Consider the following 26,868-nt stretch of genomic DNA (forward strand, 5'->3'; position numbering starts at 1 on the left):
CAATATTTTGATAAAAATCATGTGTTAAACTTTTCAAGAAATTAAATTTTTTTGTTATTATATTATATTAAAGTTTAATATTTTGATAATAATCATATGTGTTGGACTTTTCAAGAAATTTCTTTTATATTTGTTCTTAATTCATTAAAATGTTATTAATGGGGATAATAATCATATGTGTTGGGACTTTTCAAGGATTCATATATGTTGGATTTTAAAGAATTTTTTTTATGTTTGTTCTTAATGTATTAAAGTGTTATTATGAGCCCATACTATGCTCGGATTGTGTTTACAATTATCTATATATATAAATTGTGATTTTTAAATGTCTTCTTTTTTTTCTTCTTTTTTTTAAATGCCTTCGTTTTTTTCTTTTTTATATTATATTAAAGTTCAATATTTTGATAATAATCATATGTATTAGACTTTTCAAGGAATTAAATTTTTTTATTATTATATTATATTAAAGTTTAATATTTTGATAATAATCATATGTGTTGGACTTTTCAAGAAATTTCTTTTATGCTTGTTCTTAATGCATTAAAGTGTTATGCACGGAATAATTATAGATATTTATATTTGTTTTAGATTTTTTTTAATATATAAATTAAGTTTTTTAAGATTTTTTATAAAAATAATTTAACAATCTTATCACTGACTATAATGTATAGGAGAAGTTGAAAAGGGTACTGCAGTAACTATATACGGATTGTATCTACAATTATTTGTTTGAGGGGATTTTAAATGCTGACCAGTGGATTTTGATCAAATCAATAAATGCAGGCATGTAGAAAGACATGTGGATTAAAATAAGTTAATAAATGCTGATTAGAAAATTTTGACCAAATCAATAAATGCTCAATTTTTTTAAAAAAAAATAAAAAATTTAGAAAATTCAGATTGAAATATTGAAGCTCCCACAAGGTTTCGGGTTATGTTTACAATTATCTATATATGTGAATTGTGATTTTTAAATTTTTTTTTTAAATGTCTTCTTTTTTACTTTTTTTATATTATATTAAAGTTTAATATTTTGATAATAATCTTATGTGTTGAACTTTTCGAGAAATTAAATGTCTTTTTTTATTATTATTATTATATTATATTAAAGTTTAATATTTTGATAATAATCATATGTGTTAAACTTTTCAAGAAATTTTTTTTATACTTGTTCTTAATGCATTAAAGTATTACTATGAAGGATAATAATCATATGTGTTGAGATTTTTCAAGAAATTCATGTGTTGAATTTCAAAAAAAAAATTTATGCTTGTTCTTAATGTATTAAAGTGTTATTATGAATATAAAACTTGAAGATTGAGAAAAATTAATAAATGTTAAAAAAAAGAATTTTAAATCGAAAAATCAAAAAAATTAAATTGAAAAATTAAAACTCCCACAAGACTTGAGATTTAAAATCCTATTTTTCTTAATACATAGTATAGATTTTCTTCTTTAAACCCTCGTTGTCCAAATTATTTTGTCGGCCCCTCCTCTCCCAACATTCCATTAAAAGAGCGTCAACCAAAAAAACCCAAAAAACCAAAAAACACTAATTTGACCCACGCAGAACCAACCACAAACCTCTTACGGCCATCCACAACCTACAGACTTCTCAACTCAAATGAAAAATATTTGGTACCCCCCCAAAAGAGAACCTCCACGACCCCACTAATGTATTAATCATTGATGTGTTTGAATTTTTTTTAAAAAATTGTGTCTGACGAATGATTCAGATCACTTTGAAGATTGTGAGAGTTGTGTTTTGTGAAGGTCTCTACCATTACTGCAGAAATTGGAGGGAACAATATCAACTTCCAGTTGAGCTCTCACGTGTAAGCAAATAAAGATGAGGATACCAAGTGGTCACTAATAATAACACACCAAGGCTTTTTAATCCTCACACAAAATTAAGCACCACAAACAACCCTCTCAATAGGTTAATAAGTTCAACTGTTAATGCAATACAACAAAACTCTTCACGACCAACTAGAAGTGCACCTTCCTACACCTAGTTGAGAGATAACAACATCATGAAACCTCAAAATGAGGTGATTTTGCCATATTTCTATGGACTTACAAGGATGGGTCAAAGGTACCATTTTCTTGATCAAGCATTTGAACGACCTCAGCAACACCAGCTGCAAGTTCCTTCTGGACGAGACCATCGGGCATATCAAATGTCCTCCTTCGCAGGGAAAGAGATCTGCCAGGAGGCTGAGGGTCTACTACGTCGAGCATTGCTTCCAGCTCATCAACCATCGACCTTTTTCCAGCCCGCACCATAAGATCAGCACCCTAATAAAAGTGCAAAATCAGCAAATTAGAGGATCAGTTTTGTTGCCTAGTGATCCAGAATAAGAAATGTAAACTTGAAAACCCGTAAAAAAAAATTAATCAGTAGATCAAGAATCATAAAGAACACTATTCCCATGCTAGGAGCACCAGAAAAGAGAGACTTCATCAGAAGAGAGCACAATTCACCATACATAAGACCTTCGAATTCCAATAAACGCCTTAGCCACACAGACACACTTCATTGTCAACATAAATTACTTACATCATCACTCATCTGGGGCTTCATTGAACAGCACTTAATTCACACCTATTCCTGATTTTATGCTCTACTAAAATAAACTAGAACCCTAATATCAAACTTCAGCCAGTATAGAGAAATCATCAATGTCGTTAGCCAGCATCTGATGACTAAGAAGATATACATATTATAGAAGTAATACAAGCATCAAACTTTTGTAGTTGAATTTGTTTTCTTCAAAGCATCAGCATCTTCAAGCCCTGCATCTCGCATAAAACAACAGTAAGCAGGAACCACACCATCTTAATAACCCAATCAAGTGTTTATAGTAGGCAACCATCCAATGACCAAATCATCATGCAAGACAAGGCATACGACAGACAAATCAAAGCCACATACTTGGGATATGTTTGTTATTTGTTTTCATCTTGGATGATTTCATTTTACCTTCTTGTTTTGCCATTTTTTGAAAGAAGGGGGAAAAAATGAAAAATCCAAAACCACCCATCATTTTCATTTTTGTGAAGTTTTCGAAAATTCATAAAACAAGTTACAAGTAATTTCTAAAAAAATGGGATGTTTTCAGAAATTTCCTAATAACAGTTCTCAAAAATAATTTTCCCAACAAGTTCTGTCGGTCAAGGCTGTGTGCAGTGTATAAATAAACCAAAAAAGTACTCATTAATCAATTGAAATTACAAAGTCTTTAAACAATTTAAGTCGCTGAACTTTATGATGGCCAGATTCTAATCAAATAAAACTCATAACAAAGCGCAATAGCGAAAGGTTTTGGTAATTCTATGTTGAAAACAACATAACAAGAACGTAGAAAAACAACAGAGAGATTACATTACCTCAATGCCATCAACAGTGAGAAGCAGGACAATGATCTTCTCAGAGAACCTCTGGCACTCCTCGGCATCACGAGAAATGCGACGCCGGTAACTGAAGTTATTGAACAGAGCCCTGATCTCCTTCAACTTGGCCTTGGCAACTGCCAGCTCTCGGAGGGCACGCAGAGACTGAGACCGCCGTATCAGGTAAGCCTTGAAGCTCATCTGTATCATCATGGCTGCATCTTGCGGCGACAACTCCTTCCTCTTCCCCTTGCTCCTCTCCGCAGCCTCTGCCCTCTTCGCAAAAGCCTATCCTCCACACCACCCACCGAATTCATACAAAATTTCAGCCATTTTCAACCACATTTTTTTAGCAGAAAATAACAGCTTAATTATAAATCAACAGTGATTAGTGATAAACGAGAAGCAAAATATGGATTTTTTTGTCAAATTTAAATTTGATGAAACATTTAATGTTTGGTTGGAGATGGTCTTAGCGTGGTGATATAGAGTTAGAGATGTAAGATAAAATGTTTTGTTTGTATACTATTGTATTGGTATTAGTTGTTGGAATTAAATTTATAAAATTACCTAAAAATTATTTTTATATAAAGGTTACTTTGTTATCTTTTGTGAAAAGAATGCAAAATGGTCTTTCACCTTTCATCCAAAGGGATTGGGAGGCTCTATTTACACACCACTTTTTCTCTCAAGGCAAACCACTTCTAAAGACACACCAAAAATAATTTACAAAAATAAATATTTTTCTCATCACACACCACAAATTTATATATTTACCCCTACTCACACACCCACCCACAACAATATACACACAAAGTTCCATCTTTGCCCCTACACAGCCACACCCCACACCCACGATATTCATCTCCCCCTCCATTCTCTATTTACACTGATGAACACCATTGTTGAAAACACTCATCAAAACGTCGTCGGTGGTGTTGCTCAACACAGTTCTGAAAAAAATATATATATATATATATATAACTGTTCGGTAGTACAGAGTTGAATTAAATGAAAAAGTTCGACCGTAGTAATCCAAACAAATTGCACTTGTTCGATTGTAGTCTGTTGGACAGATGTAAGTCGTTCACTTGTAGTCTGTTGAACAGATGTAATTTGTTCGATTGTAGTTTGTTGAACAGATATAAGTTGTTCGATTGTAGTCTGTTGAACAGATGTAATTTGTTCGATTATAGTTTGTCAAACAATGATATATCATTCAGCTCTGGTTAATCGAACAACGATTTACCACTCATAAACGAAAACGAAGAAGAAAACAACAAAAAAAAATAACTTTTTCATTACTCCATTGTTCCGAATGAGAATTGTCAGATGCATTCTTCATTGAATCCAATCAAAATCTTCAATAATACTATATTTTTGATTATTTGTTAAAGGGTTTTTGATTTTGGTTTTAGGGTTTTTGGATTCTTGACAGAGAAGATACGTAAGGAACAAGTTTGAAATTGATGATTTATATTATATTGATTCTTGTCCTTTATGGTAAATACACAAATGGGGTGTATCATAACTTGTCATTTATAGTCATTTCACTTAAGGTTAAAATTGTAATAAAAATAAATTAATTAATGGTTTGGCTTGAGAGGAAAAATGGTGTGTAAATAGAATGACTCAAAGGGATTTGATTAAAAATCTTAGCTCTTCAATGGGAATGTTAATCCCACCTTTAATTAAAAATCTTAGCTTTTCAATGGAAATGTTAATCCCACCCTTTATGAGAGATTGGCAGTTTAATTAGACTAACAATCCCATAAGATTTTAACACAACCAAATATGATTTTGACGAGCTTCATGAATTGTTAATCCAATCCCCTCATCTAAGAGAATAAACAAACATAGCCAATAAGTATTAGCAGTCCAGAAGACTGGAGTGCAAGTCTAGCCAAACAAATGTGGGATTAAGGAAAAATCATATGGTGATCTTAGGGCAAATCTACATAATATCTCAACTTTTAATATTTTTTGGTTAAAGATGTAAGACTCATTATTTTTTGTTAAAATTTTTAAAAACAATTTGACAAGTATTAAGTGATAAATAATGTAAAATAATATTTCAAAACAACCAAACAATCAGTCAGAGTTAAGGGACAAATCCCTCTAGACAAGCATGATTTGTACCTTCTTATTTTCCGGGACAATTAGTCCCCCTCCTAGATTATATTTTCTCCACCACCAATAGTAAAAAATAATCCTTCAAATATTATATGAGCTTGTTTGGAGACTTTGATTTTTAAACAAAAAAAGTGTCTATGAGTTATCATATTATTCTCTTCACTTTTTTATACATTTCTTTTCATAAAAAATTAAAATATTATTAAAAAGTTAATCCCTAAACACTAATCTCATCAAAAAATTCCATAATACTAAGAAAAAAAATATGTGAAACCTATGCACTGCTTATTCCCCTAATCCTATCCCCTCAAACAAATATTCCCTATTATCGCAAAGGACCTAATCAAATGAATATATAAAATTTGAAAAATGTTTGGGAGCTGTAAATTGGGAGCACTGAAAGAGCTTTAAAGAGTGGGTCCCACTGACTGATGTGATGTTTTGGCCTTAAGAGTTTTTTTTTTTTTTTTTTGAATTTTCACCTCATTAGTGATCCATTAGTGCTCTCAAATTAGTGAGATGTATCATTGTTGATAAAATTTAATGTTACGGTGATGCCGATGATATGATTTCTCCAACTAAAACAAAAAAAAACCCTAAATATAGCCAATGAATATTAACTTATCACATGTACAGGTAGGGTAAATGGCAAGAAAGAATTTGAAAGTAATAGCGATACTTTATGGGTGTGTTTGATTAGACAGACTGAATAAGCAGGGATTAGAATCTATCGAACTTGAGTCCTGGACTGTGAATCCCCCGAACTATTTGGTTGGATTAGATATGTATCCTGTGTTTGTTTTTTCATGAGATTAGATGTCTGAAAAGGACTATTTTTAGTGAATCTAATGTTTGGTTGGACGGATTAGATAGGATAAATGAACAAAAAACTATTTTACCCTTTTTTCAATTGTTTACCAAGTAATAGCAATATTAAACATATCTTTAATATTTTAATTATTTTTAGTTAGATTAAATAAAAATTTATTTTATTTTATTTTTTACACAATTAAATAAATTTATTTTTAAAAAAATAAATAAATAAATAAATAAAATATCAATACAAATTTATATTATTTTTTTAATTAAAATTTTAAATAAATTTGTTTTTAAAAATAATAATAATTAAACAATGAAATTAAATAAAACATCTATTAACATTTAAATAATGAAATTAAATAAAATATAAACAAAATTTTAAAATAAAACATCAATAAAATATCTATAAAAAATTATTTAAAAATAAATAAATAAAACATCAATAAAAAGTTAAATAAAATTATTTTATTTTTAAATTGAGACATTTAAATTTTATTGAATTTTATTAAATATAATACATAATTAAATAGTGGAGGGTCAAAATGGTCATTTCACCACCTAATCCCAATAGTAAATAATCCCTCCAAAATTATCCCACACCTCCCTAGGATAATATAATCCCACATATGGGGGATAAGGAGTCCGGCCGGACTCCATGTCCGGCAGACTAAAAAAAAAAAAATATCGGATTGAATTTACTGTGCGGATTACAATCCGTACAGTAAATAATCCCCCCTATCCCCCCAATCAAACACACCCTATGTGTTTGGTTGGGAGATTTGGGGAAGTATTTGGAAAGGAAAAGAAAAAAAATGTGTGAAACTAGATGAAATATAAGTATGTTTGATTCGCATTTCACTTACATTTTCTATTTTTCTTTCTAAATCCATCCTCAAATCCGCCAACCAAACACGCCACCGTTACACTCAAATTTCGTTTTTTTCCAAATACAGACCTTAACAAAAGACCTTATGTGAAATCTGAACATTGGGCCATTTACCCAGCCCAGTCCAACCATTTTTACACTAAAGTCCAACTCAACCCTTGGGTTTCTTTAGGAAGGGCTGAACGGCCATACCACTGAATCTATCATTCCATCTCAACCATTGGGATTCTTTAGTGGTTGAACCTAAAATAATAATGTTGAGCCAAACGTTAACATGCTATGATGATACAAAAATATATATATATATATAATTTAACAATTTTACTCTAATAGTACAAATGCTATTTTTTTATTTTTTATTTTCACAAAATCTTAAATTGAAATACTATTTATGAGTGAGTAATGTTATACAAAAAAATATATATTATACATAATTTTTATACATAATATTGTCACTCATTATAGATTATTCATTTCAAAACAAAATATCATTGAAGATGAATTCATTTACAATAATGACATTATCACATTATTCTTATGAAGTTTTTTGTATAAATTTTATATATAAGTACAATTTTTCTTTATAAGCCCATCGTGGAAGAGATAAGGGAATAAATTTGCTAAACCTTTTGGAACAAAATTTCACATTGCTATAATTTGGCAGTGTCAAATTTGCTTTGGAAATTATTATAACACACCATTTAAATTTGGCATTCCATTGTCAAATTTTTATTTTTTTATTTTTGTTACAAGAAAATCCTCCCTATCCTCCTGCAGGTCCAAAGCAACGCCCCTTACAGAGATCACTAGGGTGTCCTGTTAGCCGTTCCGAGCGAAGAGACTAGAACCTGGAAACTTGCCCCAACCTCCCAAAATAAGCTCCGCTTAAGTCAGGACTCGTACGACGGGAGAGCATTGAACCCACACCAAGTGCTAAATAGACAACTTGAGGTCCAACCTCCTAACCAACTATGCTTCGCCTAGGAGATTGGCTCAGAAAGGAAAGAATTGAACCTATGACCTTAAGGCTTAAATCCCAAGCCTTAATTACAATGCCACCCACCCCTGGGTTTCATTGTCAAATTTTAGTTATGCTATAGTGCAAATATATTAAAATTTGACAATTTTACTCTAATGTTTGTATATTTTTTAGACAACCATCATTTTATCTTTACAACGGTACTTGATCTTTGTAAAAAATACATTTAGCTATTAATAACAACGTTAAAATTTAACAATTTGTCAAAACTTTTGTCATATTTGACACTAAGAATAACAATGTCAAAATTTGACAATTTCAACGACAATGCCACTGGAATACCAATTTGTAATAATCTAACTATTGAAGCTCAACTCAAAAAGTAAACTCTTGTATCTCATGTTTATTTTTATTTTATTTTATTTTATTTTTTTTAAAAAAAGCAATTTTTTTTTTTTAAGAAATCGGCAAAAAAGAAAATTTCTTTACAAATCCCAAGTGCTAAAAGAATTTCAAATCATATTGATTAGTTCAAAACAATAAGTATTGGAAATTATTCATTTTATATTATAAATAAAATTAGCCAACTTAACACTGCTCTTAGCTCCCCTGCTAACCAAATAAACAAGATCAAACACATTTGGAAGAAAAATGGAAAGAGAAGCAGAAAAAGAAAGAGGGGCTTTATTCAAATGATTAATAATGCAAGGCTGAAGATCATTTTCATCATTCAATATACATTCAAATTATATTATATTTTCTTCTTTAAACCCTAGCTGTCCAAATTATTTTGTCAACATTCCACTAAAAGAGTCCGTCAACCAAAAAATAACAAAAAAACAAAAAACACTAATTTGACCCACACAGAACCAACCACAAACCTCTTACGGCCATCCACAACCTACAGACTTCTCAACTCAAATGAAAAATATTTGGTACCCCACAAAAGGGAACCCCACAACCCCACTGATGTATTAATCATTGATGTGTTTGAATTTTTTTTAAAAATTGTGTCTGACAATGACATGAATGATTCAGATCACTTTGCGGATTGTGAGAGTTGTATTTTGTGAGGGTCTCTACCATTACTGCAGAAATTGGAGGGAACAATATCAACTTCCAGTTGAGCTCTCACGTGTAAGCAAATATAGATGAGGATACCAAGTGGTCACTAATAATAACACACCAAGGCTTTTTAATCCTCACACAAAATTAAGCAGCACAAACAACCCTCTCAATAGGTTAATAAGCTCAACTGTTAATGCAATACAATAAAACTCTTCACGACCAACTAGATAACGAGTCAGAAATTTCTCAATTAGGGTTGAATGAGAGGGTAAAGATAACTAGAAGTGCACCTTCCTACACCTACTTGAGAGATAACAACATCATGAAACCTCAAAATGAGGTGATTTTGCCATATTTCTATGGACTTACAAGGATGGGTCAAAGGTACCATTTTCTTGATCAAGCATTTGAACGACCTCAGCAACACCGGCTGCAAGTTCCCTCTGGATGAGACCATCGGGCATATCAAATGTCCTCCTTCGCATGGAAAGAGATCTGCCAGGAGGCTGAGGGTCTACTACGTCGAGCATTGCTTCCAGCTCATCAACCATCGACCTTTTTCCAGCCCGCACCATAAGATCAGCACCCTAATAAAAGTGCAAAATCAGCAAATTAGAGGATCAGTTTTGTTGCCTAGTGATCCGGAATAAGCAATGTAAACTTGAAAACCCGTAAAAAAAAATTAATCAGTAGATCAAGAATCATAAAGAACACCATACTACTCCCATGCTAGGAGCACCAGAAAAGAGAGACTTCATCAGAAGAGAGCACAATTCACCATACATAAGACCTTCGAATTCCAATAAATTACTTACATCATCACTCATCTGGGGCTTCATTGAACAGCACTTAATTCACACCTATTCCTGATTTTATGCTCTACTAAAATAAACTAGAACCCTAATATCAAACTTCAGCCAGTATAGAGAAATCATCAATGTCGTTAGCCAGCATCTGATGACTAAGAAGATATACGTATTATAGAAGTAATACAAACATCAAACTTTTGTAGTTGAATTTGTTTTCATCAAAGCATCAGCATCTTCATGCCCTGCATCTCGCATAAAATAACAGTAAGCACGAACCACACCATCTTAATAACCCAATCAAGTGTTTATAGTAGGCAACCATCCAATGACCAAATCATCATGCAAGACAAGGCATACGACAGACAAATCAAAGCCACATACTTGGGATATGTTTGTTATTTGTTTTCATCTTGGATGATTTCATTTTACCTTCTTGTTTTTCCATTTTTTGAAAGAAAGGGGAAAAAATGAAAAATCCAAAACCACCCATCATTTTCATTTTTGTGAAGTTTTCGAAAATTCATAAAACAAGTTACAAGTAATTTCTAAAAAAATGGGATGTTTTCAGAAATTTCCTAATAACAGTTCTCAGAAATAATTTTCCCAACAAGTTCTGTCGGTCAAGGCTGTGTGCAGTGTATAAATAAACCAAAAAAGTACTCATTAATCAATTGAAATTACAAAGTCTTTAAACAATTTAAGTCGCTGAACTTTATGATGGCCAGATTCTAATCAAATAAAACTCATAAAAAAGCGCAATAGCGAAAGGTTTTGGTAATTCTATGTTGAAAACAACACAATAAGAACGTAGAAAAACAACAGAGAGATTACATTACCTCAATGCCATCAACAGTGAGAAGCAGGACAATGATCTTCTCAGAGAACCTCTGGCACTCCTCGGCGTCACGAGAAATGCGACGCCGGTAACTGAAGTTATTGAACAGAGCCCTGATCTCCTTCAACTTGGCCTTGGCAACTGCCAGCTCTCGGAGGGCACGCAGAGACTGAGACCGCCGTATCAGGTAAGCCTTGAAGCTCATCTGTATCATCATGGCTGCATCTTGCGGCGACAACTCCTTCCTCTTCCCCTTGCTCCTCTCCGCAGCCTCTGCCCTCTTCGCAAAAGCCTATCCTCCACACCACCCACCGAATTCATACAAAATTTCAGCCATTTTCAACCACATTTTTTTAGCAGAAAACAACAGCTTAATTATAAATCAACAGTGATTAGTGATAAACGAGAAGGGTTAATTTTATTTTAATCCCCTAAACTTTCAAAATATTTCTATTTCATCCTTAAACTATCAATTTCATCTATTTAATTCATTCATGTGGTTTAATAGGAGACGATTGTACAAATCAGTAACAGTTTAAACCTGATTTGATGGTCAGAAACTTCATTTCAAAATTTTGAACAATTTTACCATACAACAAAACAATCAATTGGATACTATTGTATACATCAGTAACGGTTGAAGCCTAATTTGAAAGTTAAAAAGGTCATTTCAAAATTCAAATAGTATTTAACCATACAACAAAACACTAATCCAATTTGTTGTGGATGGGTAGTTTATTCAAAAAAGTAAGAAAAATGAGTGTTGGGTAAATATGGTTTAAATGATTTAAATGACATTTTTGTCCCATTTTTAATTTGCACACTAGTTAGACCACTAGAACTCAAACCATGAACTTGATGAAATTGATAGTTTGAGAATGAAAAAGAAAAACCCTGAACTCAAAACAGAAACTTTATGGATTAAATTGAAGATACATACAGACCTGCCTTAGAAGGAAAGCACCATGATTGGGAGGCTCTTCAATCTCAACCAGTCTAATGGGGGCAGCAGCCACCCCCTTCTTCTTCTTCTCCTCCTTCTTCTCCTTCTTCTCTTTCTTCTCCGACTCGCTGCATTCACCTCCATCCCCGCTCGACGTTCTGAATGTGTATGTCCTCGTGATCGGAGGAGCATCCTCACCTTTGTCCTTAATCTCAGCCGTCCATTTATAGTTCTTCTCCTTCTCTTCCTTTTTGTCCTTCTTCTTCTTCTCGCCCTTGATCTCTGCCGTCCACTTGTACTTCCTGTCCGGATCCTTGATCTCCGCCGTCAAAGTATACTTCCGATCTCCACAGCCGCCGTGAACAGCCTTCGAGTTAACCAGGCGGTCGAAGCTGAGTTCGAGCTCGGAGACTCGGTCGCAGAGGCTCTGCAAGTAGGACTGGGAACCGAATCGGTGCTGAACAACCCTCCGAGTGGAGGTGTAGAATGGGGTTTTGCCAATGTGAATGAGATCGGTGAGTGTGTCGAAATCAGGGAAATCGAGGAGGGAAGGTGTGGCAGGTGGGTTGAAGAAGAGATCAAGAGCGAAATCGAGGTCGTCTTGGAGTGGGAATGAGGGGAATGAGAGGGGGAATGAGAAGGGTTTGGGAGTGGAAATGGAGGTTTGTGTGAGGAAGAGAGATTGTGAGGGGTCGATGATCTCGAATCTTCTGAAACGGTTCATGGTTGATCGAATCACAGAGAGATGGATAGAGAGTGATTGAGATGGATAGAGAGTGATTTGGAATATGTGTGGGTATATGAAAAATGGTTGGAGCACTAAAAAGGAAGCGCTGGAAGGAATATTAACGATGTCGTAATTGATCTCATCCATTTTTTATGTCTTTTTTTTTTTTTTTTTATCATTTTCAATATATTAGTGTTATTAGTGGTGTATTTGTTAGTGGTCTAAATCATTGTTGGTGGGTATATTTATGGGGAGCATCTATTTACACACACCAAATATTCTTTTTGCACATCCTTCTCATTACATACACCAAAAAAATTAATTTTTAATTAATTTATTCACTACACATGATTCATTCCACATCTACTCTTATACACACACCCCCGACCCCAAACCCGGCTCTTCCAACCGTGCAAAGACACACATCCATTGAAGCTGAAGCTACATCTTCAACCTTGAAACTTACCGTGTGCAAATGCACACACCCATAGTAGAAGCTTCACACAGTTTTCATCCCCAAAGCTGCATCCATCAAGACATCCCATTGAAGCATTCCAACACATTTTCAATTCTCATTAGATGAGTTTACTTTTGAATCCTCGTTCCTATTTAATTTGCAATGTAGAGTTTTGTTTTTATCATTTTGAAAACGAACGAAGGCCCACAGAGTGTAAACAAACCGTTCGGAACTGGTTTTCCGAAATTAAGGATTTTGTTCAGAAGTAGGAATCCGAAATTAGTGATTTATTTCAGCAGTAGGTTTCTGAAAATTTTTGATTATTTCGGCAGTCAACTTCCGAATATTTTAAATTCAGATAACAATCAACTTCTGAAATTAATTTTTTTTTTCGGATTTCAACTTCCGAACAGTATATATACTTTCGGTTTTCAACTTCCGAACAGTTTTTTTTTTCTTTTTCCTCCCTTCTTTTGTATATTCTTTTTACATTTGTGGTAATCTCTTATTGAGTGATAAATAATTTGAGAAAATGCATTAAAATTGTAATTATTGTAACATAATTTATACCTATATGAATCAATCACTATATATTGTATTTGAGATCACCTTTTCAAAACTTGTTTAAGCTTCAATGGGTATTAACATGGAATTGAAAAATGGTATAGCTTTTTTTTAATTTTATTTTTAACAATGTGATACTTAATGTATTTAAAATTATATATATTATGAGATTATTATAGTATTATGTTTGATCAAGATGATGGTCATCAAACATATTAATTTTTGCAGATAACATGGATTTTGAATATCAACAACGTGTCCCACCTACTGCTTCAAATAGACGACGTCGTGAATTAGATGTTGACCATGAACGGGGACGAGGGCGTGGACGAGGACAAGGTCGAGGTCGTGGTTGAGGTCGTGATCCAGTTTCGGTAGAATATGATATCCCCAGTGCCAGTCGAAGCCGAAGCCGAAGCCAAAGATGAGTTCAAGGTGGTGATATACCTGACATTGCTGTGGAGAATGCCTCTTTACCCGATTCTCCTACTGTCTAGGAAGAGTACCTTACTCATGCTTTTCCAGGTGGATCGACTGATCCATCAATACTGCGGAGTTTCAATAGTCATGTCGCTGCAGTTATTTGGCACGAGGAGGTAAACATTCCCGAGTAGAAGTGAAATTCATTTGTATATGAGTTTTTTTTTTTTTTTTGGTGTGTTGTATGGTAGTTTCTAATGAGATATCATTTGTGTTATAGGAACGAGGGCCCCTAAAGTGTCATAATCACTCTTCGAAGATCCTTGCATGACCATGGTGGTCAGTAGACAACAACACCAAATTCAAAGCCATTATTGAGCAGTCTGGGCTGTCACAGTTAGCTCGTTGCACTTATCGGTTCGTCAACAAGCTTCTAATCTCCAGTTTTGATGAGAGATGGCAACCTAAGACGAACACATTTCACATGACAGTTGGTGAGATGACGTTGACTTTGGATGATGTTGGCAATATTCTTAGCCTTCCTATTGTAGGCAGATCAGTCAGCGTACCAGATGTGATGGATCATCATGTAGTTACACTACTAGTTTCTGGCTTGGGGATAACTGAACATGTAGCACATGAAGAGATTTCTACTGCTGGTGGCAATTCAGTCAGGCTTGAGTGGTTGCGAAGTCAGTTTGCTGGTGTCACAGATTCAGACCCCAATGAAGCTATACAGTGCGCTGCTAGAGCTTATTTGTTGTTTTCTGTTGGGATGTACACTCTTCAGTGACAAGAGTGGCGGCAGGGTTCCCGTTGTTTACCTTGGCTTATTAATGGATTTAGGATCCATTTATACTTACACCTAGGGTGCTGTTGCATTAGCATTTTTATACAGACAGTTGAGGTATGCTAGCCGGTCCGGGGTTAAGCAGATGGGTGGTTATATGACTCTTTTGGAGGCGTGAATTTATGAGCACTTCCGAGCATTCTGACCTCACCAGAACATGGGCTACAATGAAGACATGCCACACGTGTACCATTAGGCATCTAGGAGAGAGACGGGTTCCTCCATTGATCATTTGAAATCTTTTCGAGCCGAGCTTGACAATTTGGTAGCGACTGATGTAAGTTTACTCGTCCTGAGATAATTTTAACACTTTCCATTTATTTTATCCTTTATATACTTTAATTCAAAAACACTTTACGTTTACAGGTTATTTGGGATCCATACCACAGCTGCAGAGACCAACATCCATGTAACCCGGTTATGTTCTACCATGGATGCTTAAAGTGCTTAGACGTGGTCGAACCCTATCATTCAGATAGAGTTTTGAGGCAGTTTGGCAGGGTTCAAACCATCCGAGATGCACCGCTAGCTCCGTAAGATGGTACAGCTGATTCAAACCATACAGCTGATTCGTGACATGTTATTTGTTAGTTAATGAATTTTTTGTGGTGTTTTTTGTAAGATGATATTGTTGTAATGGTAACAGTGGTTAATATTTTCTTATTAGATGATATTGTTGTAATGACATTTTATTATTACAATGGAATGGTAACAATGGTTGTTGATTTTGTAAATGATATTTTCTTATTACAATGGAATAGTAACATCAACATCAACATCAAAAACACATCCATTAATTTTTTCCATAATTCTAACATTGTCAAATGCATACGTGTGTCATGTGACATCAATAACATCAAATGTCTCTCGAGTAGCTACATTATCATGAATAATGTCCTTGAAATGTTGAATGCGACGCACATATGCATCATTCCAGTCGACAGCGCAATGGTGACGGTATTTTCGCCAATTAGTGGCTATAGGAGGAACTGGATGACCTGGCTGCAACAAAACCTACACCAAATATCAATTGAGTTAGTGGTCATATCTCATAACTTCTTGTACATGCACAAATTGATAAGTTTCTGTTATACCTGGACGAAATGATCCCGAGGACGTGTTTTGGGCTTCACCTCCAGCTCAACAAGAAAGTGCTTCCCAGATATACAATCTCTTTCAAAAGCTCCAACTTCTTCAACTTCGTAGAGTGAACCTGTTCAGTTGTGAATTGAATAGTGTAATCCAACCCAAAATCTGCGCAAACCTGACTTCCTTGAGTTGACACATATTCCTACATGTTTTGTATAACATTACAAATTTTTAATGGCATTATAAAGATTAATTTGTCCAAACTGTAATTCCAAACTGTATAAACATTACAAATTTTTGTATTATAAACATTACAAATTTTTGTATTATAAACATTACAAATTTGCAATTCCAAACTGTAAATTTGGTATGCAATTTGCAAATTTGGAATATAAAATGGGAAAAAAAAATTTACTTCATTCGGAAGTAGTTGTCCGAATTCATTTTAAAATTTCGGAAGTTGAATGTTGTAAAAGTTCACTTATTTCGGACAACAACTTCTGAAATTAAATACCTTTTTCGGACAACAACTTCCGAAATTAAATACTTTTTTCGGGCAACAACTTCCGAAAATAAATACTTATTTCGGTAGTAGATTTCTGAACAAAATATAATTATTCGACTCTGGTTATCTGAACGACGTTGGAAAAAAAAGAAAGAAAAGAGAAACTCATATTTCCTTCGCTATGTTTCTCATAAACATTTATTTGCTGATTTTCAGAAGAAAAATCCTCCATAACAATGATGAATGAGGAAGAAGCTATGAATGAGAAAGGTTGATACTTTCCCTTCTAGCTTAATGTATGATGAATGAGTGCATTAAGAAGTTACGAACTTGGAGCTTAATGAAAGAAGTTGAACTTGGAGCTTAAGGTTGAGTGCTTTCACTTCTAGCTCAATGGAAGAAGCTGAACTTGGAGCTTCAACGTGAAGTCTGGATGGATGTGTGAAGTCTGGATGGATGTGTGCATTGAGAGGTTTTGAATTGTGTAGATGTCTAAAATAGTAATTACACTTAGGGATAAAATTGTAATTAAAATAAATATCATTAAGTGTGTGTATAGAGGGGATTTGGTGTGTGTAGATAGAAGCTCTCATATTTATGGGAAGCAGCCGTGCTGGGGAACCCCAGGGGGCACCTCCAGCCCCACGTAAAAGCTGTGCAAGACTTTAAAAAAAAAAAAAAAAAAAAAAACAGACCCCATTGGGTCCTAGCTAGGGATGGCAATTTAAAACCAACCCGACGGGGACCCGAACCCCCAACCCCGATTAGAGCGATTTTTTTTCAAAAATATCCCCGACGGGCCGAGGATGGTATTCAAAAATAAATCCCCGATAATGTTCGGGCCGGGAACGGTGATACATTTTCCAGTCCCGTCCCCGATCCTTCCTCACTCTCGTCCCCACCCCCGCCCCATTTTTTTCTTGGTGTAAAATTACAATTCTACCCGCCTATATATATATATTTGTGTCTGCTGCTCTACTCCCTCACACAGTCACACTCACACACAACTTCGTTCGCGTGAGAAAAATGAGAAGAGGGAGAGAGAAAGAAAGAGAGAGAAGAAAGTCGATCCTCACCGATCTCCTTCGCCGATGATTGTAGCTCAGATTTGTGCGATCGATGATGATGATGATGATGATCAATTGTTGATCTGTTTTTTTCTTTTGATCTGTTTTGTGTATTTTTTTTTTTGTTCTGTGTATTTTTTTTTTTTTTTTGTGATCTGTTGTTGTTGAGATTTGTTGATGATGATGATCTATAGTCTAAACCTGACCATTATCACTGATGTCCCTCTCTCCCTCTCTCTATGCTCCTCTCTTTTTCTCTCAATGAAAACTCAAGACACAAACTCCTTTTCAACTAAGCTCCAAGACCATGGCAATGGTACTGCACCCCAAACTGAAATCCTCATTCCAATTCACAAGGTAATATTATAATATATATCTATTTCTATGTTTTCCAAAATTTTCTGGGTATAGCTTCAGAAACACCCATTCCCAAGCACTAGAAGAAACAAAACCTCTTCAGATCTGCAAACGTTTTTGTTAACGATGATGACGATGAAACAGACTAAAAAAGAGATTAATTTTTTTTGTTGTTCTTGTGTGGACAGATTTTTTTTTTTAATTTTGTTTTTGCTTATCTATTTTCTGTGTTTGAACAAATCACAAAAATCTCACTCTCTTTCATCTATCTATATGTTGTCTATCTCTCTAAATCTGTCTATTCTTGTTGTTGTTGTTGTTGTTGATAGAGGCAGGGATTTTTCGATTTCAGGGAAATCCGATCCCCATTAGGAGCGGGGGTGGGGAGGTTAATGGGATCCCCGCCGGGGATCGGGGCCGGGGACAAGGGTTTTCTTACCTTCGGGGATCGGGGACGGGGAGTGTGATCGCCGGTCCCGGCCCACCCCGTTGTCATTCCTAGTCCTGGGGTCACCCTTAGGGGGGGTGGGGTTGGAAGCTGTGCAAGACTTTTAAAAAAAAAAAAAAAAAAAAAAAAAAGAAGACCCCACTGGGTCCTGGGGTCACCCTTGAGGGGGGGTTGGCGGGTGTTTGATGCATTATTTTCCATATCAGAAGAGAGATAGAGAAAAAATTATTGGTTGGTCATGGGCACAACGTGATTATGTCTCACGCCAATAAGAAAATTACATGTTGTCTCATATTTCTCAATCATATAGTAATATAAAATTATAAATTTTATCTTTTTTATTAATTACAATCCATATAAATATTTATGTGGCATTGTTCCTATTCCAACCATAACTTCTTGAGGTTCAGTGGTGTTTTAGGAAGTTGATAAAAAGTTAGGAGCGTTTTAGAAAGTTAGTAAAAAGTTGACTTTTAACTTTTTACCAAGCTTTTTAGCTTTTTTGATCTTGATTTGGAAAGTTGGTAAAAATCTAACTTTTTTACTTTTTAGTTTAATATTTTTTAAAAGTGTCACATCACTACAAAATGACCAAAATATCGTCAGCCAATTGAAGAAATTTACCTAAGCTGAGGGTAGCTTGGTAAATAGCCAAGCTGCGTTTTTGGAGCTTCCCAAATGGCGTCTTCAGCTTTTTTGCAAACTTCAGCGTTTTTTTCCCAACCTAAAAACGCTGCTTTTTGTATGGGTTCCCAAAACGGCACTTAATTTTTTTGACTTTTTTACTTTTTTGACAAAAAATTAGATTATTTTGGATAAAAAAAGTTGACTTTTTTTATTAAAAAAATTTAAAAACTAAAAAATTGACTTTTTATCATTGTTCCCAAAGACCCCTCAGTAGTGTATAGGGTTTTAGCAGAGAGAGAGAGAGTCTGTGGGTGAAGTGAAAAGAACACGAGGATGAGTCAAAATAAAAAATGTTTTATAACTCTAATAAAGGGGTTTTAATAGTTTTAATGGGTTGTAGGTCTTATTATATTCATGTCATTAGAGTTCATTAAAACTCGTTAATTTAGAAACACATATCATTATTGGAGTCAATATAGGACGATGATGATGATAATTTTTTATGCTTTTTTAAACGCAAAAATCCTTAGGAGTAATTATAGAAAGACCCTCAACTATTATAGCAGCTCCTTTGGATATGTCCAATTTCATGTGACAGTTCAATCATTTTATTTTGATATAAAAAATAAAAAGAAAATTAAAAAAATTTTAGGGTTTATCGTTTTTTTCAATTTAAATTTAGATTTTTAATTTTGATAATTTGTACTCCATTATTTTATCTGTATTACAATCTGATTCTTCCATTCATTTCCGGCTATATTAGTTAACGAAAAACTAATTTGGATGCCAAAATTATCCTAATCTTCATGATTTAGGGCAAAAGACTTTAATAGGCAATGTTATCAATTTTGGCCCCTCATATCCTGGCACATTCTCTCTCTCTCTCTCTCTCTCTCTCTCTCTCTCTCTCTCTTCCCTCGCCTCGTCGTCATCGTTGCCCACCGCCACGCCTTGTCGTTGCCGCCACCAGTCTCATCACCGCCTTTACCGCCATCTTCTTCTCTCTTCTGCAAATCTTAATTCTCATCTTCTTAAGATAAATCCATAACTCTAACCTCTACTCTCATCTTCCCTTCTGCAAATCCTCACTTTGATCGATGTCTCTTTTATGGTTCACCACCGTTCTCGCTTTTGCTCCGGTGCCGCATGCGTAATCCAACCGTCGTCCCCACCTTGTCTCGCTACCTACACATCCTCTACTGCGCAGATCTGGATCAAGAATCAGAGTTGATCCTTAACAAGGTTTCATCGACATACCCCAACAACAAGGTGGATCTAGAGCTGTTCGATTAGCGACGTAGAACTCTCTCTCTCTTCGCCTTCTCTTCTTCCTCCTCATACTCTCTCTGTTATACAAGTATTTAGCTTCAAATATATGTATACGTATATGTGTATGTATGTGTATTTATACATGTATATGTATATGTATATGTATATGTATACCAACTTGAACCTTTTTGACCGGGGTTCATGGATGGTAAGCACCACATAGTTTATGCTTATGGTGTTTTCTACTAAAATGCGCCTTACATTTATAGTTTGTTGTTGTTGATTAGGGTTTTTTTTTTTTGTTGTTTTGTTGTTTTGTTGTTTTGTTGATAATAATGATGACGATGACGAATATATGCTGTGATGATGATGAATCTTTGTTTGTGGACTGATTTTAACAGAAAGTGGGTGATGAAGAAGCAACAGATTGCAAGAATAAATCTGTTCAAATATGATGGAAAATTGAACAGATAGACAAAAATTTGGGTAGATAGACAAAAAAATTAGACAGATAGAATTTGATTTGGACAAATATTTAAATAGATAAGCGAAATTTGAATTGAAAAGGTTAAAAAAATGTGTCTTTTGCCCTAAATCGTGAGGATTAGGGCAATTTTGGCGCCCAAATCAACCTTTCGTTAACTAATAGAGACGGAGATGGACAGGGGGATCGGATTGCAACACGAGTGAAATGGTGGGGTACAAATCGTCAAAATTGGAAACCCGGGGTTTAAATTGAAAAAGGGGCTAAATCCTGAGGTTTTTTTTTGTAATTTCCCAAAAAAATAAACTTTAATTACATGTCAAATGTTAAGTTGATATTTGACATAAATTCAATTTGTCAAATTTAATATATTTTATATTAATATCAAATGTTAAATTCACTCAATAAAATGACATATGAGATGGAGAATTTTTATGTCAAATTAACATACGTCAATTTATCATCTAAGCCTTCAAAAAAGTTTGACACTAATTTTGAAGGTTTAGATAAACAAGCTCTTAATAGCCAAATAAATATCACTTTATTCCTTCTATTTTGATTTTTATCTCTCTAGATCACTTTCAAAAATAGATTTATTTATAAGATTTTTATAATTAAAAAGTCAATATATACAAATTCATAAATAAAGACCTATTTAATTTATTAATTTATTAGCTTTTTTGGGTCATATTACTTTCTTTTTTCTTTTTTTTGTATATTTTTTCAAAAAATTTAATAATTCAAAAAAAAATTACTTTTCAAAATAGGCCAAAAATATAAAATGATATTCATTAGTAATTGATGAAGTCTTTCGTAATTAACCTAAATCTTTGAGAGGGTATCCAATTGTGTGATTGATTTCTATGTATCATTTTATTTTATTTTTATGATGACATTTATAAGGGCATAATTGAAAGAAATATTGGCCATATTTGGCTTGATTTTTTGGGGAAAAAATTCAGAATTTTTTTTTTTTTTTTGAAGAAATGAAAACAAGTTTGATAAAAATAAATATCAAAAGATATTTTTTAATTTTTAAAAATTATTTTTGACTTTACAAAAATGAAAATTATATATAAATGATAAGTGCATTTTATTATATTAAAATGTATATAGTTTGACATTAATTTGTTATTTTTTCCTGGCACCACTGTGCCGTTATTTCCCGTAATTTTAGTCTTACATATCTGTGGGAAAGTGATTATAACTTATACCCTAACAGCTTATAGTTTATAACTGTGAACATAAGTTGATTTTTGACTTATAAATTAAGTTTCTCCTCCTCCACTCAAAGAATAAGTTGATTTTTGACTTATAAAAAGCTATAAGTTGTATTGTTAAGCTGAACCAAACACATTAAAATAGCTTAAATTAAACTAAAAATTAAAATAAGCTAAAAATAAACCCTACCAAATAGGACCATTAAAATTAACTAACCTAGTCTATCTGGCCATCATAATTTTCCTAAGAACTTAATCCAAAAAAAAAAAGCCATAAACTTTTTTACCTCAACACAACCCCTCCTCCCCCCAAACACCCTCTCCACTTCCAATTAAAAATTTACATTTGAAAATCGTACTCCCACCCTCTAAACCCTATATCACGAGATATTTTTACATATTAATAGGATATCACATGTTATTATCTTTCATTAATTATAAATATATGTCTATTATTATTTTCCAAACATTCAATATAAATGTAATAGACTCTATTGTTAAAGTCAATCACAATAATAAAAAATACCACATAATATATATCCTATCCGCATAAAAAAATTTCTCTTATATCACTATTGCAATTTGCAAATGTGAAGTGAAAGGGGCTTTGCCATCGCCACCACTCACTTTTGCAATGGTGGATAGAGAAAACGTGAGATAGTGAGGTTGCAGGCAATGATAGAGTTCGTAGTCTTAAATTTTTTTAAATTATATAAAATAGTTCTTAATTTTTTAAATTATAGAGTAGCTTTTCAAAATCATAATCCTGATCCGTCCCTGGCTATAGGATGTAGAGGTGTAGCTAGAAATTTTGCTCCTGGTATCATTTAAAGGGGTGTTTGGGAACTTAGTTTTTGGGTTTTTTTTATGTTTTTTCACTACAAGACAAATATTTTACAAAATCAAAAAAACAAATTCAAACAAAATATCACATCAAACCTCATAATCATTTAGTTTTTTCTTTCACAAATATCACATCCAACCACAAAAAAAAACCAACTATCTTCCCAAACACAAAAAAAAAATTCAATAATATCCTACAACAAAAAAAAAAAACCTACAAAAAAAACTCATTTCTCAAACACTCACTTAATCACTAATATTTTTAGTTTTAAGAAACCTATAAAAACAAATTTTTTTTTTATGCATAATATACTATACTATACTATATTTTAATATCATTTATTAGTTATGTTAATATCATAAAATAATTTAAACTTGTCAAATTATATGTACAACTAAATTTAGAAACATTAATCTTATTTCAACAAAATTAAATTAAAGCAAGATTGTGCAGTTGTTCAAATAAATAAAATAAAATAAAAGTGAAATAGACAAAATAATTCTGCTTGTGGTTAAACAATAAACACACACACACATTATAAACATCTAAAAATTCCATACTTAGAAAAAAATGTGATTCAACAAAATTCTACATACAAAAATAGAAATAGGACAGCATCATGTTTATTATGTCAATAATGATTACATTTATTATATTTTTATGCGATATTTTGTTTGACATCTAATGTATTGTATTTACTAATAAATAAATCCACATGAGTCTTATTAGTATTAAACAATTAATAGTTATGTCTCATAAGCAAAATATGATAAATATAACATTATCCTATATTTTGAATAATTTCCGTGATGTCAATTAATGAAAACTTTTCAAAAATTTTATATAACATTATGGTGCCGTTTGGTAACACTTAGGTGCCGTTTGATAACACTTACGTTTTCAGTTTTCTGTTTATATTTATAAAAATTTTAAAAACTCAAATAAAAACTTGTTTGGTAAATTTTTGATTTATAAATTAGTAGTCTCAGTTTATAAATTTAGCCAAAAAATATAAATTCAAAAAATGTGTTTCCCTTTCGAGTTTTCAGTTTTTTTTTTTTTTACCACCCAACACTAACCACCACCCGCCATCATTTTCCACCACCGTCTTCTGCCACCACCACCACCACCTGCCACCACCACTCACCACCCACCTGCCACCACCACCCACCACCCGCCACCACCACCCACCTACCACCCACCACCCACCACCCACCACCCACTCGCTACCACCACCCATCTACCACCCACCACCCACTCGCCACCACCACCCACCTCTCGCCACCACCATCACCACCACCCGCCACTTACCCGCCACCACCCCGCCACTATCAGCCACCAGCCACCTGCCACCCACACGCCACCACCACCCACCACCCCCACCACTACCACCACCTACCACCCACTCGCCACCCACCTGCCACCACCACACACCCATCACCACCACCAACTCGCTACCATCCACCACCCACCACCATCCACCACCACCCGCCATCCGCCATCCGCCACCCACATGCCACCACCACCCACCACCCATCACCGGCCGCAACCACCACCACCACCACCACCCACTCGCTACCACCCACCACCCGCCACCGTCACCCACCCACCCACCCACCCACCATCACCACCCGCCACCACAAGCCATCCGCCACCCACCACCCGCCACCCGCCACCACAAGCCATCCGCCACCCACCACCCGCCATCCGCCACCCACCTACCACCACCACCCACCATCGCCCCCCATCCGTCACCCACCTGCCACCACCACCTTTCACCCGCCACCACCACCATCACCATCATCCACCACCCGCCACCACCACCACTACCGCCGCCGCCACCACCACCCACTCGCTACCACCCGCCACCGTCACCCACCCACCCACCCGTCACCCGCTACCCACCACCCACCGTCACCACTTTCCACCACTGTCTTCCGTCGCCACTTGTCATTTCTCGCTCTTTTTATATTTTTAATTTTTTTTAAACATTTTGTCAATTACCAAACGCGTTGTAGTTTATGTTTTTCTAAAAATAAACAAAAAATACACAAAAATCAATTTATAATTTTTTTATAAATATAAACTGAAAACGTAAACATTACCAAACTGATTATAATTACTCACCGTTGTTTTTAATTAATTCCGTTTGATTTCTTACGCACAATAAACCGGTTATAAAGATTTTGAATGGATGGCCCACATTAAAGAGTACATCGAATGGCTAGTAATTAATTTCATGTGTGGTACCTCAAAATCATATTTGCGTACTATAGGACATGCTTGGTTATCTTTTTTTTAAAATTTTACTTTTTTATTTTCCGTGTTTTTTTGTTTTTATTAAATTTTTTAAATATTTTGAGCAACTTTTTTAATTTTTAAACATACCTAACATACATATACCTAAAAAGTAAAAAAAATTGAAAAAAACCTTTTAAAAATTCACTAAATATCAAAAATACAAAAAAATAAGAAAATTCAGTACATTTTTTTTTGTATTTTTATGTATTTATTAATTTTTAAAAATATTTTTTTACAAATTTTTTATTTTTTAGATACATCTAAGTAAGGTTCATCTAAAACAGTAAAAGAAAATGTTAAAAATTTTAAAAAAATTCACTAAAAACAAAAAAATACAAAAATAAAAAAATTCAATTTTTAAAAAATTAAATTCAAAAAATTTAAACCAAACACACTGATCGCTGTTTCCAAGAGTGGTCATGCGGAACATTGTTTGAAGATTGACTGGCTAGACGAGTCAGAAGATACAGAGCTGGGAGAGCAGCAAATATATATATATATATATATATCAACAATGCTAGAGACCCAACGGGGGTGAACCCCAGGACCAAACACCCCCCGTCGAGTGCCACGAGTCAGCCTGGTGTTGGCTAAAATTAAAAAAAAAAAAAAAAAAAAAAAAAAAAAAAAAAAACTGATTTTTGAATCAATCACAGGCGACCCCAGCACCCTCATTGGGGGTCTCAAACTTTATTCTATATATATATATATATGGTGTTTGAGAAGTAGCTATTTTTTTTAAAAAAAATAGCTTGCTTGGTTTTATTTTTTTAAAAATATTTTTAAAAAAATTTTATTTTCTTATTTTTCATATTTTTTTTACTGAATTTTTTTTAATATTTTAAGTAATTTTTTTACTTTTTAGACCCACCTAATATAAATACACCTAAAAAGTAAAAAAATATAAATTTGTTTTTTAAAAATTCACTAAATATCAAAAATATAAAAAAAATACAAGAATTCAGTACATTTTTTGTATTTTTATGTATTTATTAATTTTTTGAAATATTTTTTCATAAATTTTTTACTTTTTAAATACATATAAGTAAGGTGCATCTAAAAAAGTAAAAAAAAAAATATTTAAAATTTTAAAAATATTCACTAAATAAAAAAAAACTAAAAACTAAAAAATTTAATTTAAAAAAAACTAAAATTTAGATTAAATCTAAAAAACTCAAATCAAACACATTGAATTGGATTTTTGACTATTTTAATTTTTGTTTTTTAAAAGTTAGATTAAATTTTTGAATTGATTGTTATATTAAGGCCTTGTTTGGAAAGTCTAAATAAGTCCACACTTTTTATCTTTTTACCTTTTTTGAGTCACATCAATCAACATCTCCTCTTTACTCTTTTACATATCCTTTTATAAAAAGTAAAAAAATATACTTATTTAGAACATTCCAAACATACTCTAAAAAATATATTTGAAATGATATTTAAGATTGAAATGGTAAATTTATCCCTAACCTTATTTTTTAAAAAATTAATTTACAGCGACAAAATAGCATTTCACTGCTGTGGGATGGTAGTCATAGGCTCAGCCTACACTGAAAATGAGAGCTGCTGCAGACCCCCAGTGGGGGTCGCACCCCCAGTGAGGTGGCGAGCCCCCACTGGCTGAAACTTAAAAAAATAAATAAATAAATAAAATAGTTTTTTTTTATCCAATCATATTGCGCCACCTCACTGGGGGTCGACCCCCAGTGGGGGTCCGAAGCATTTTTCCACTGAAAATACAGAGTAGGCTGTCCCAGCCACTGCTTTTATTTTT

General features: G+C 33.7%; 2 protein-coding genes across 2 annotated transcripts; both read right to left on the reverse strand.

Moving 5' to 3' along the window:
- Positions 1-1,910: 1,910 nt before the first annotated feature.
- Positions 1,911-3,704, reverse strand: LOC145796889 (BAG family molecular chaperone regulator 7-like). The gene is made up of 2 exons (XM_082882455.1): positions 3,391-3,704; positions 1,911-2,298 (listed from the first exon to the last, which is right to left on the reverse strand). The coding sequence occupies exons 1-2, from the start codon at positions 3,604-3,606 to the stop codon at positions 2,077-2,079; spliced, it is 438 nt and encodes a 145-aa protein (XP_082738581.1). The 5' UTR covers positions 3,607-3,704; the 3' UTR covers positions 1,911-2,076.
- A 5,718-nt stretch (positions 3,705-9,422) lies between these two features.
- LOC114303403 (BAG family molecular chaperone regulator 7) lies at positions 9,423-12,710 on the reverse strand. The gene is made up of 3 exons (XM_028248544.2): positions 11,867-12,710; positions 10,924-11,214; positions 9,423-9,865 (listed from the first exon to the last, which is right to left on the reverse strand). Exons 1-3 carry the CDS (start codon positions 12,587-12,589, stop codon positions 9,644-9,646), a joined length of 1,236 nt encoding a protein of 411 aa, XP_028104345.2. The 5' UTR covers positions 12,590-12,710; the 3' UTR covers positions 9,423-9,643.
- Positions 12,711-26,868: the final 14,158 nt, after the last annotated feature.

The sequence above is a fragment of the Camellia sinensis genome, chromosome 8 (assembly GCF_055761805.1).
Source record: "Camellia sinensis isolate YWXY chromosome 8, ASM5576180v1, whole genome shotgun sequence".
NCBI lineage: Eukaryota > Viridiplantae > Streptophyta > Magnoliopsida > Ericales > Theaceae > Camellia > Camellia sinensis.